Here is a 12,492-nt window from a genome sequence, read left to right on the forward strand (position 1 = left end):
AAACATATTCAGCAATGAATAAGCTTATTTGGGGGGGGGGGCACCTGACGAAGGTGTATAAAATAATACATGGTGTATAAAATTCTGGGCCATCCAAGGAAGCTGAAGATTCAGATCTGACACAGGTAGTTACCCTTTTCACCAGGTACATGTGCAGAATTTTCTCCCATGAGATGCAGTGATGGTCACAACACTAGAACAGGGGTAGGCTGGATGCGGCCCAATCGCCTTCTCAGTCTGGCCTGAGGATGGTCCGGGAATCAGCTTGTTTTTACATGAGTAGAATGTGCATTTTATTTAAAATGCATCTCTGGGTTATTTGTGGGGCCTGCCTGGTGTTTTTAAAAGAGTAGAATGTGTGCTTTTATTTGAAATGCATCTCTGGGTGGGGCATAGGAATTTGTTCATTTTTTTTTTTTGAAATATAGTCCGGCCCCCCACAAGGTCTGGGGGACAGTGGGCCTGCTTTGGAACATAGGAAGGGCCTGTTGGATCAGTCCAAGTTTTTACAGCAGCCAAATAGATGCCTGTAGGAAACCATCAAGCAGAATCTGAACACAAGAGCGCTCTCCCATCCTGTGGGTTCCAGCAACTGGGATTCAGAAGCATTATTGTGCCCGACTGGAGGCAGAGCGTGGCCAGTGCAGCTAACAGCCTTATATCCTCCACAATTTTGTCTAATCCTTTTAAAAAGGCCATGTAGGTTGATGGCCACCATCTCTGCCTCCAGTGGGAGGGAGTTCCACTGTTCATGTGCTGTGTGAAGCTTCCTATGTTCCTTAATTTCTTTGAGGGAAAAAGAGATACAATCTCGGAATATTTTAAAATGAGGGGTGCTGATGGGGCCCAGGTCTGGCTGGAAGTCACACCCTCAGATTCTACCTGGCTGGAAGTCACACCCTCAGATTCTACCTGGCTGGAAGTCACACCCAGGTAGTCACACCCAGGTCACTGCTGAGAGGGAAAAGCACTTTGTGCCTGCTCAGAGAATGTTACTGCTAAACATGCACAGCAGGTTTGAGAGGAGCTAAGCCCTGCAGGTTTTTACCTCCCATTTTGTGCAGCGTTACCGGAAGCTGCATGTTTACTCAGGAGTAAATTCCATCGGGGTTGCAATAGCAAGGCTGATTCAGTGCTTATACATGTATATAGCCCCGATTTGCAAGCTCCAAAATTCCTAGGAAGCCACTGGCCTCCCGCTTGGAAAGCCTGCGGGGACAGGAGCCCTTCACACGTGCTCAGAGGCAGTGCTGCGTTTAGTTGCGACTCCTATCTCAGGGAGTCTCCAGAAAAATGAATTTCGATGTTAAGAGTCCCTCTGTGGAGCAGCAAAGCTGCTCTGAGCAAGTGCAAACTTGCAAGTCAGCGAATTTCAGATCGGGGTGTATTTCAAACCAGAGCACGTTTACGTCATATGGCCACGAAGCTCGATGATCTCCGAACATGTGCAGAGCGCCACGCTTTCGCCGCTTAAAAATCAGCCTTAGCAGCGGTGAAATCAACAGACCTCACTGGTCTGGTAATGCGTTTCAGACCAGAGACGCGGCCAGGAAACTGGGGCGCCTCTGAGCACGCACAGAAAGCCTCCCTTTGGGCTCCTGGCTCAAAACTCTGGCCCCGCCCCTTCTGCTAAGGAGGCTGCCGAGTCCAGCCAATCTGAAGAGGGCGAGGAGGGGGCGGCGCCCGATTTGAAATCTTTTCAAGGACCCGCAAAAAGAGGACCAGATCTCCCAGCTGCGAGCGGCAGAGGTGAGTTTAAGGGGGGCTCTCTGGGGTCCGGCTGCAATTATTATTAGCCAGATGCATGCATGCAAATATCGGGGCATCATAGAGGCTCCCCCTTTGCACCCCAAAGCAGGATGCGACGCGCCTTTCTTTACAACGAGTCTTACATTCCTGCAGGGCGTGGGCGAGCAAAAGCATACAAACGAGTAAAATACAAAACGACCGGGAACAAGCTCGAGTACACAAAACAAAACGTAGACTGGGCGTTTCCCCGCATACTCTTAAGCGTTGCTAGGAAAGCAAAATATTTGGAAATCGTTTTACACGGCCAGAGTAAAAATGGATAGCGCATTTGTCCTCGCGTGCTGTTTCCGTCTGAGTATCTCTAGTTTTCAAAACAAAATTTAAAAATTCCTTCCAGTAGCACCTTAGAGACCAACGTAAGTTTTCAAGCCAGCGACCAGTGATGTTTGGGAATGCTATCCAGCTACATAGAGCTTTGAACACAAGAAGATCCTGCTGGATCAGGCCAATGGCCCCCATAGTCCAGCATCTTGTTCTCACAGTTGGCCAACTGGATGCCTCTGCTGGGAAACCCACAAGCAGGATTTGAACACAAGAGCCCTCTCCCCTCCTGTGACATAGGAACTGGGATTCAGAAGTATTGCAGACAGAGCACAGCCACCCTGGCTAGTAGTCATCCATAGCCCTCTCCTCTATGAATTTGTCCAATTCTTTTTTAAAGCCATCTAGGTCAGTGACCCTCACTGCCTCCTGTGGGAGGGAGTTCCACAGTGTACCCATTTGTCCAACATACATCTTCATTGAATAGACATGAGTTCTACTGTTATGAGAGAGGGAGAAAAAAATTTCTCCATCCACTCTTTCCATGCCATGCTTTATTTTAAAAGCATTTATCACGTTGCCTCTTAACTCAGCTTTTCTCTAAACTAAAAATCCCAAACGCAGCAACTTTTCCTCATAAGGGACTTGCTCCATCAATGCTTTGATCAATCTGGTTGCCCTTTTCTGCACCTTTCTCATTTCTACAATAGATATAAAGCTAGATCAATTCTCCTGTATTCTGCTTCCCATTCCCCTACCCTAGCAAACACAAAATTACCGTATTTTTCGCTCTATAAGACGCACCAGACCATAAGACGCACCTAGTTTTTGGAAGAGGAAAACAAGAAAAAAAGTATTCTGAATCCCAGAAGCCAGGACAGCAAGCGGGATCGCTGCACTCCTGGCCGCTGTCCTGGCTTATGAGATAGCGGCACACAGCCTCTCCCAGCCGGGAGCAAAAAGCCAGGACAGCCAGCGGGATCACAGCACTCCTGGCCGGGGAGGCTGCGCGCAGCTAAACAAGAGGCCAGGACAGCCAGTGGGATTGCTGCGATCCCGCTCGCTGTCCTGGCATCTTACTTAGCCGCGTGCAGCCCCGCTGCTCCCTGAGCTGCTCTTTGGGGTTGGCGGGGGATAGCCACGCACAGCCTCTTCCAGACAAGGGGAGGCTGCACATAGCTAATCCAGAAGCCAGGACAGCCCCAAAGAGCAGCTCAGGGAGCAGCAGGCAGGCTCTGCTCTGCCGGCACCCGGGGTTTCCCCCGCCAGCCCCAAAGAGCAGCTCAGGAGAGTGCCGCATTCCAGCAATTTAGCTCCAGGGACCACATTTGCTCCATAAGACATACAGTTTTTAAGAGGAAAAAAGTGTGTCTTATGGAGCAAAAAAATATGGTAAATCTGATGGGAATTTGACTGACCCCTCTTGAGTAATCCAGGTGGTTAGCAACTGACACTAAATGCCTGCCTTTGTTCTCCCCTCCCCTCCCTGTAAGCCTTTTGTGATCTTATGGACTGGCAACCTGAGTGGGCTTATTTACAATACTTTACTTAGGGGAGCCTGGCACAAGGAAAGGGAAGATGGCATCTGTGTTCCAGAGTGTGGTGGGGTCTGCCGTCGGCTGGCGAAATCACGAGATCCTGCCTGACCTAGAGGAGAGTCCGCTTCCAGACAGGTTCAGGAAGAAGTCTTCTCGCAACATGACGTCCATGCGGATGTCTCTGCGGAAGCGGATGCCTTTAAAAGAAGTGGAGGTGAACATTGACGAGAATCCGACATGGGAGAGCCTGGAGGCCAAGGAGAAAAGACAGAACTTGCGGACACTTACAAGGACAGCTAAGAACGCCTTTGGGACAGTGTCACAGGTATGGGTGGCTGCAATGGGCAGGTATTCAAAGGAAGTTTAGATCCAGTTACTGTAATGCTAATTCAGCTTCCCAGAAGCCGTTTACAAAAAAAGATAAAACAATGACATTATCACTAAAGCAATACTGGTGACGATAATGTAAGACTTTTGAAACATTAAAATAGCAATAGAGTAAAAACGGATCAAAACTCGCACTGACCTTTTAAAGCCTTGTCTAAACAAAAATGCGCTGTGGGTTAAACCACAGAGCCTAGGACTTGCCGCTCAGAAGGTTGGCGGTTCGAATCCCTGTGACGGGGTGAGCTCCCATTGTTCGGTCCCTGCTCCTGCCAGCCTGTCAGAGTGCAAGTAGATAAATAGGTACCGCTCTGGCAGGAAGGTAAACGGCGTTTCTGTGCACTGCTCTGGTTCGCCAGAAGCGGCTTAGTCATGCTGGCCACATGACCCGGAAGCTGTACGCCGGCTCCCTTGGCCAGTAAAGCAAGATGAGCACCGCAACCCCAGAGTCGGCCACGACTGGACCTAATGGTCAGGGGTCCCTTTACCTTTACCTTTAAACAAAAATGATTTTAGCAGCTGCTGAAAAAAGTACAGGGATATCAACAGGCAGTGAGTTCCAAATTGCCATGTTAGAATATAAAGTTCTTACAAATGTTCATGTGGCTTCTGTAAATGGGCCATTTCTGCAGATTGAAGCAGTCAAGCGGGCAAGGCGATCTTGTTGCAGTTCAACATCTGGAGAGTAGCATGTTTTCTACCCCATGTATTCCAGAGCCTACATCCCAGACACTGCCTTAAATACATTTTTTTCCATTTCAGAAAATCCAGAAAAGCTGTCAAGGCCCCTCACGGTCGCTAGTCTCCTCCTGGAACAAAGCTTCTGTGGGTGGAAGCAGCAGAGGCTCTGCCAAAACCCAAAGCAGGCCTCCCCGGACCCCTCGCCGCAAGAGCAACAGGCTTGCCACTGTCTTGACCCCGACATCTGACACCAGGATTGTGTCCCCATCCGGCAAGAGATCCCCCTTTCAACCTGGCTCCTGCCGGCTTAACAAAGAGCTCCTCCCTCTCCGGAGATCCATGAGGGCTGCAGCCTTGAGAAGCCCATACGGTTCTCCTGTGTCTGTCCGACAAAGGAGGCAAGTGGAAGAGAAGCCTGCTGCTTGCTGAGCTAGTTTGCCAGCAAGGGCTTAGGAGGAAGGAATGGAGGGTTGGAGCCTTTCTTATTTTCAGGCTCAAAAGGTGTTTCCAGCGAGGCTGATGTTTTGATCGATCAGCTCTGTGGCTGGGCATCTCTCCTGCATGCCAAAGTTCCTGGTTACAGATCCTGGTCCCTCCATGTAAATTGCAGGCTGGGGGAAAACATCTTTGCTTGGAAATATAAGGCCACTCCATATGTGAGATCTATGTCAGCCTTTCCAGCAAAGAGGGGTATACCTTTTTCTGCCCAAGGACCACTTTTCTCTTTGGAGAAACCTTCTGGGGGCCACATAGCAATTGTGGGCAGGGCCAGAGGTAATTCCTGGAATTGCGATGTTTCCTGAGGTCAAGGAGCAGGGTTTTCATCTGTGTCTGGATAAAGGTGGACGCCATTTTGATTCAAGATGGTGGACTGATTCTTTCAAAACTGCAGTGACTTTATGGTGTCTTTGAACTCCTGAACTCCTGTATTGAATAAGAATAATAGATTAAGAACATAGGAGCCTTCTAGATCAGGCCAATGGCCCATCTAGTCCAGGGAGGAAGTTCCATAGTATGCATTAACTGTATGCATTAACTGGTTTAATGCTTAATTTTAAATTGTTGTAACCCACTCTGACACCTGCTGATGAAAGGCGGGGGATAAATTTAATTAACAACAACAACAGACAGAGCAAAAGATGTTACTCTTAACTTTGCAGAGTAGACTACATTCCTGCCATGGAGAACTCTGAGATTTCTGTACATACACAGCCTCTCTCTCTCTCTCTCTCTCTCTCTCTCTCTCTCTCTCTCTCCCTCCCCCGCCCCCTCCCCCTCCCTCCCTCTTCTGGTTCACCCATTCAAAGGAATATCTGTTATGTTCTGCAGAGGCTACTCCTGCTGATGGTCCTTGCCTGAATTCCCCCATAGCGCTAATCTTAGGGGCTCAACCTGGCTTAAGAGAGGTCAGTTTGAAGTGCTCTATAGATAAATCTATACGTTTTGGAAAGTTGCTTTCCTGCCCGCTGTGATATCATCAATGCTTCTTGAGATCAAAGAGCGGGGCTTTCATCTGTATTTTGGATACAATCGAGTGCCCATCTTAATTCAAGATGGCAGACTGCAACCTTTCAAAACTACACTGACTTTATGGTTTCTTGGAATTCCCAAGCGATGAGGCCGTTAGAATTAAATAAATAATAATGGACCAGGCTAGGAAGAAGTCCCCAGTCTCTTGCTCAAGACCTGATTCATGACCCTCCTTCGTTCTCTCTCCATTGCAGACAATTTGATTGCAACCTGGATCTGGTCTCCACCGGCATTCGCCAGTTGAAGCGTCTCTCTCGGGCCTTCAACGACATCATTGTCCAAGAAGAGAGGTGAGCCCATTGTGTGGGGTGGGGCTTCTTTCTCCCATTGGCCAGGCTACTTGCCTGCTATTTAGGGCGGGGCTGTAGTTGCCTTGACTCTGCCCTGTGGCGGGGAGTGCATTACTTGAAGGGGGCCTGTGTTCAGATCCTCCTGGTCAAATGTGCTTTTGTAAATGGAGGCTATTTATTTCTTCAGTGAGAAATTACCCCTTAGGTGTTTTTTTTAAAGTCTCTAAGTGGTTTACATAATAGTATGAAACAGTCATAAAAAAAAAACCCCACATGATTGAAAACAGGCTTTAAAGACAGCAGACAATAACATTATCAATATGTTTTTATGGGCACCCAAAGCAGTAGGTTGTATTCTACTTGGAATAAACTCGCTTAAATGATCAGACCTCAGCTGAGGATTGGACTAGAAGAACCTCCGTATCCCTTCCAACTCTGCAATTCTATGATACTAGGCATGTCAGTTAATTCTACTCTGAGTAGAACTGATACAGCCGACTGCAACAAAGGTGCCTGCCTAATGATTATCGGCAAGGCGTTGCCACCCCTGTCTGTGCTAAAAATTTAAAGCAGTACTGCCATGGCTTCCCCCAAAGAATCCTGGGAACTATAGTTTGCTGAGGGTGCTGGGTGGCCTCTAATCCCCTCCCAGTGTGCTACAATTCCCAGAGTTCCCTGGGAAGAGAGATTTACCACTTTGGGAATTGGAGTTCTGGGAGAGGAATAGAGGCTTCTCAACACCCTCAACAAACTACAGTTCCCAGGCTTCTTTGGGGGAAGCTACAGCTGTTGCATGGGAAGAGGGATTTACTGTTAAACCACTCTGGGAATTGTAGCTCTGGGAGAGGAACAGGGGTTTCCTGACAGCACCCTCAGCAACAGGGTTGGGGGTTCTTCCAGCCCCTTCAAAATGCATCATAAGGCACCTAAGGATGGAAGTAAACATCAGAAGGAGCTGGTGAAAAATGGCTCTGTTGCTTTTACAAGCACACTCCACTCTACAATTATTTAGCATTTCTATTTTTCCATGTATGAACAGACGGAGGGCATCCCATGTTGGTTACCCTGCATTAAGGTCCTTGGTTATCAAATGCTGCTCAATCCCCCTTTTAAACTTTTTTTTTTCCATTTAGAGTTGTTGCTTTTTAAGCTGGATGGCACACCTACCAGGGATGTTGTTGCCATAGATATTTCCTTCCTGCACTTGCAGGGAGCTGGAGGACTGGGTGATCTTTCTGGTCCTGTCCAAGCCCACAACTCTATGATTTTGTCCCTTGCCAATCCAGAGGAACGGAAAGAAGGTTGTGGCAATGGGGGTGGATGGCAGGTGGTGGAGCTCAGGAGCTTAGCCCTTAACTTTCTGTCCTGAGATATTCTAGAGGGCAGCCTGTTGCTGACCAAGGCTCTAGCGGCATCAAAATGGAACCACCTACGAGCCAGTTGAAAATCTCATACCTTTTCAGCTTGTAAACCCTTTGTTCCTAATATTCTCTCCATCTACTAGCGATATGAGAGATTCTCTCATTTCTAACTGAAGAGAAAAAAAACAAACACCCAGGTAAAAATGTGCTCTTTTTGTTTTGCTTGGAATATTCTCTAACACACCCGTTTCCTGCATGAAGAACACCAGCTTTTAAAGATATATGTGCATGCTGAATTAAAGCCCTCTTTGGAACCTTTACCCCCAGGTTTTCTATGACAGCTACCCCCCTGAATAATACCAGTCTTCCTTAAAGTGTGCCAAAATGTTAGGCTGCTGAATGAAAAGATAACAACAGGGCAACTGACTTTTGGGTTTGGTGGGTGTCCGTCAGTAAACGAAGGGAATTAAGACTAAGAGAGCTGAGTGGGGGGTGCTCATGTAATCTCACTGTATACAAGTTGTACAAGTGACAATAAAGTATTTCAATATCTGCCATGGATGAGACTCCTGCATCCCTTCCAACTCTACGATTCTGTGAAATGTGGTGCTGCATCACCAACCATGGCCTGCCCTCCGTCAGCCCTCACTGGCTTGCCTTCTAACTTACAACCAACCAACCCAGGGGGTGCTGGCACTGGCTGTCAGCTTCCACCCACACCAAACATTGAATGTGCTACAGTGCTCCTTCAATGTTTGACATTTTAATTTGCTGGCAGCTGCCCAGGGTGGCTGTGGCAGCCCAGTCAAATGGGCGGCATCTATTCCTTGGGATGTGTCTGCCCTGTCTTCACCGATCTAACTTGGAAGTCCTTTGTGTCTCCAACTCGACGTGAGATGTTCTTAACACACTTTTCTCCTTCTCTGCAGAGATCAAGCCATTGTCAGCTACTACCAGGTGATGGCGCAGAACCTGCGGGCTGCCCAGGTGCGGTCCCGAAACCTCTCCCAGTCTTCGCTCAGGAGGCGGGTGGCCAAACTGCGCTGGGAGCTCAGCAGCTGGGCTGAGAATAACTTTAAATAGTATTAATCTTCGAGAATATGAAGGGTGTGTTTGTGTGTGTGTTTATCTTACTTTTTTAAAATAGTGTTTTTTGTATTCTACTCTGAATAAGCTTGTGTTTTAAAAAAATCCACACTAATTTTTGTAACGTCTCAGTGAAACTACATGGATTTTTCTTCCTATATATGTGAACGTCTGTGCTAAAACTGATCATATTTATGGCATTAAGTCAAGCTTAACCAACCTGAATTTCATCTCTTTTTTATTTGAAGACTGAGGTGTAAGTGTATCGATAAATAAAAGAAAATAAAGCTACTATGCTGGCCTGCTTAATCGCTGGAAAGCAGGGATGAAGGACGTTGTGGTTCCTTCCAGATGTTGCCGAACTACAACTCCCAACAGCCACCACTGCCAGTGATGAGGAATGATGGGAGTTGCAGTCCAGTAACATCAGGAGGACATCAGGTTGGCAAAGGCTCATCTAAGCCCTGCTTTAGTTTTTTATATTAGGAAGACTTTACCATCTCATTTTTAATTGTTCCCTGTTTGGGGCTATGTGTGTCATTTAGCACTCTATTAAAAGCACCAGCCAAAGTTAGCTGGGGGTGTCTGTATGACACCCTGCCCCCCGCAAGCCAACTTGAAGGAGGCCCAAAGAAGAAGCGTAAAATGTGACACTGAATGCAGCTTCCTGGTAATTTTCGGCTTTGATTTAAAAGAGAAACACCAAGCTTCTAGTCCTTATGCATGAAAGGAGTTGGCTGAATAGGTTTTGACAACACACAACAAAATATTGAGCCTTTGAAAACTCCCTCTAGTTTGAGGGAGCGGGGCTTCAGTCCACCCACCCGCTGTCCTTCCTAGTCAAAAGGTAATAAATCGCCAAAAAAAACCCCAGACTATTTGCATAATTTACGTGTGGAGAGGTGAGTTGGGTCCCTTTTTTATTTTTTTGCTTAGCAGAGATGTCACACAATCCAGACCTATCAACTGCTACGTATTGCTGCTATCTACTCCCACTTGCTCCTCTCCTAATTTGGGGGATGCTGGGAATTAATCTAACATTTGGTGACTCCTCTGCAACTTTCCCAGTCATTCCTGGTTGCTGGCTCAGGGTACAAAATGATGCAACCAGAACTGTCCACAGAGCCAGTGTGGTGTAGTGGTTAAGAGCGATAGTCTCATAATCTGGGGAACCGGGTTCGCTTCCCCGCTCCTCCACATGCAGCTGCTGGGTGACCTTGGGCTAGTCACACTTCTCTGAAGTCTCTCAGCCCCACTCACCTCACAGAGTGTTTGTTGTGGGGGAGGAAGGGAAAGGAGAATGTGAGCCGCTTTGAGACACCTGAAGGGGAGTGAAAGGCAGGATATCAAATCCAAACTACTACTACTACTACTACTACTCTTCCTCTTCCTCTTCTTCTTCTTCTTCTTCTTCTTCTTCTTCTTCTTCTTCTTCTTCTTCTTCTTCCTCTCGATGGGCAAATTGCAAAGAAGACAGTCAGTTCCAGAACCAATGCTTAACTTCCTTATTGTGTGTGTTATTGATTTTTGTAGATAATGAGTGTAGATTATTTGAGGAAGTCACAATCACACAGGCTTTCACAGGGATATTTCCAGCCCTGGTCTTCCTCCCAATGCAAATTAACACCCTCAAGGGAGCAAAGTTTTGCCAGGCCTCACCAAGAGCCCGTTTTGGTTCAATCTTCAATCTTGAAAACCTCCATCCTTCTAGTGACTGCTTTAATTTTTTTTAAAAAATTGTTTCTATACCACCTTTTTATCCATGGGGGTGGCAGACAGAATTTGACCCCCCTTTTAAAAATACTGTTTATTTTCATGCTGCAAAGGATAAATTTTGAGAAAACAATTGTTACAACAGTAAACAACAAGTAACTTGTCCTGATATAATTTTACAGACTTTTATCACGCCATGTTGGCCCCTCTTCATTTAATCCCCCCTACCCCCCTGTGAGGTAGGTTAGGCTGAGAGGTTAGTGGCTGACCCAAAGTCACTCAGGGAGAGCTTCATGGCTGAGTGAATTATTTGAACCCTGGTTTTTCCCAGTTCCTAGTCCAACAATCTAACTCGTCTACCACACATGCTTTTTGAATGCAAACTCACATTGGGCTCTGCATCTTGATTTGGGACTCAATTAACCTCTGGAGACCAATTGCAGCTGGTAAAAGGAGTTCTGGAAACCAGATGCACTGTGTCAGTGGGTTGTCCTAAGCAGGCTCCAGATTTTAAACAGTGTCCCATTTCCTGATTTCATTTTCTAACTTGTGTCTGATCAGAGCAAGCCATTATCTCTCCCTGCTGCACGGCTGAGTATTGGAAAAGAAGCAAAGTGTTGTTTAGTTTTGTTTTGCTGAAGAAAAATTGAGCTTTTTAAACATCAATGGCCCCTGGCAACTGACTGAGGCTTCTCAGGGTTGGATAACTTCAGATGCCACAGGGGAAAGTTGCCCTTTAAAAAAACTGGTTGGGATCCAACATTCAAAACAAAGCTTTTCTCTTTAAAGTCTGTCTCCTTTTCATCTTCTGTGGGTCCTCCTTTGTCTAGAAGGAACTTAGCTTAAGCAATAGTTGAGATGTTGCTTCCAAAACTTGACTTTGCAGATGTTTGGTGAGTGAGGGTGGTTCTGAAGAAAGAGCAGATTTAAGCAGGAAACTGCCTTGTGCTGTGTCCATGTTGCTCAGCATTCCCGACACGGACTGGCCGAAATTCTCCAGTGCTTCGTATTTCCCACGCTGCCAGGGAGTGAATCCGAGGCCTTCTGCGTGCGAGACAGGTGCTATACCATTGAGCAGTGGTTGTTCTTCCCCATATTCCTTGGTTTCTGTGTAGGCCAACATGACAACAAAGTTTGGTTCTGTAAAGGCAGGAACTCCAGGGGCCTGTGCAGCAAACCTCTTTGCTCTCTGAAACTCCCCCACCACCAATTTTTAATTCTTTCCCCCATTTTTCCTTCTGGCTCTGTTATAGCTTGCCTATTCTTTCTCCTGGCTAACTTTCTGGTCAGAAGGACAAATGAAAGGGTTCCATTTCAATGCTGAAGGACTGCTTCAGAGGGATGGTCCCTCTGGCATAACCCTAGTCCTTACATCTTAAAAAATGTAGTATAAACACCGACAACTGGGAAACACTGGCCTGCGAGTGCCCCAATTGGAGAACAACCTTTACCAAAGGTGTCATGGGCTTTGAAGACACTAGAACTTGGCACGAAAGCGAGAAACGTGCTAAGAGGAAGGCACATTTGGCAAACCCTCACCGTGGTCGACTCCTGCCTGGAAACCTATGTCCCCACTGTGGAAGGACGTGTGGATCCAGAATTGGCCTCCACAGTCACGGACTCACTGTTAAACCTGTGTTTATGGAAGACAATCTTACTCGGCTATGAGTGATCGCCAAAGAAGAAAGAAGAAGTTCTTAGTGGTATGAAAATAGAACCTTATGCCTGGAAGCTGCACCTGAAAATCCCCTTCAGATGAACTTTGTTCAAAGGGGATTTTAAGATGCAACTTCCAGGCATAAAGCTACAGTATTGTTTAATTACGCAATGAGCAAAGGG

General features: G+C 46.8%; 1 protein-coding gene across 2 annotated transcripts; it reads left to right on the forward strand.

Annotated features, from left to right (window-relative positions):
• The first annotated feature begins 1,625 nt into the window (after window positions 1-1,625).
• On the forward strand, window positions 1,626-9,232 carry PIMREG (PICALM interacting mitotic regulator). Of its 2 annotated transcripts, none has more exons than XM_083714244.1 (5): window positions 1,626-1,749; window positions 3,623-3,933; window positions 4,755-5,071; window positions 6,398-6,493; window positions 8,784-9,232. In XM_083714244.1, exons 2-5 carry the CDS (start codon window positions 3,649-3,651, stop codon window positions 8,935-8,937), a joined length of 852 nt encoding a protein of 283 aa, XP_083570370.1. In that variant the 5' UTR covers window positions 1,626-1,749; window positions 3,623-3,648; the 3' UTR covers window positions 8,938-9,232. The 2 variants fall into 2 exon arrangements, with proteins under 2 accessions (XP_083570370.1, XP_083570369.1); XM_083714243.1 differs by lacking the exon at window positions 1,626-1,749 and adding an exon at window positions 7,998-8,051 and having other exon boundaries at window positions 3,395-3,933; window positions 8,784-8,917.
• Window positions 9,233-12,492: the final 3,260 nt, after the last annotated feature.

This window comes from Podarcis gaigeae (genome assembly GCF_964106915.1).
Source record: "Podarcis gaigeae genome assembly, chromosome: 15".
Classification (NCBI taxonomy): Eukaryota; Metazoa; Chordata; class Lepidosauria; order Squamata; family Lacertidae; genus Podarcis; species Podarcis gaigeae.

Coding starts and splice junctions, on each gene's coding strand:
- PIMREG (XM_083714244.1), top strand. CDS start 3,649: ATGGCATCTGTGTTCCAGAGTGTGGTGGGGTCTGCCGTCGGCTGGCGA. Junction 5,072..6,397: donor GTGTCTGTCCGACAAAGGAG/GCAAGTGGAAGA, acceptor TCTCCATTGCAG/ACAATTTGATTGCAACCTGG. Junction 6,494..8,783: donor ATCATTGTCCAAGAAGAGAG/GTGAGCCCATTG, acceptor CCTTCTCTGCAG/AGATCAAGCCATTGTCAGCT.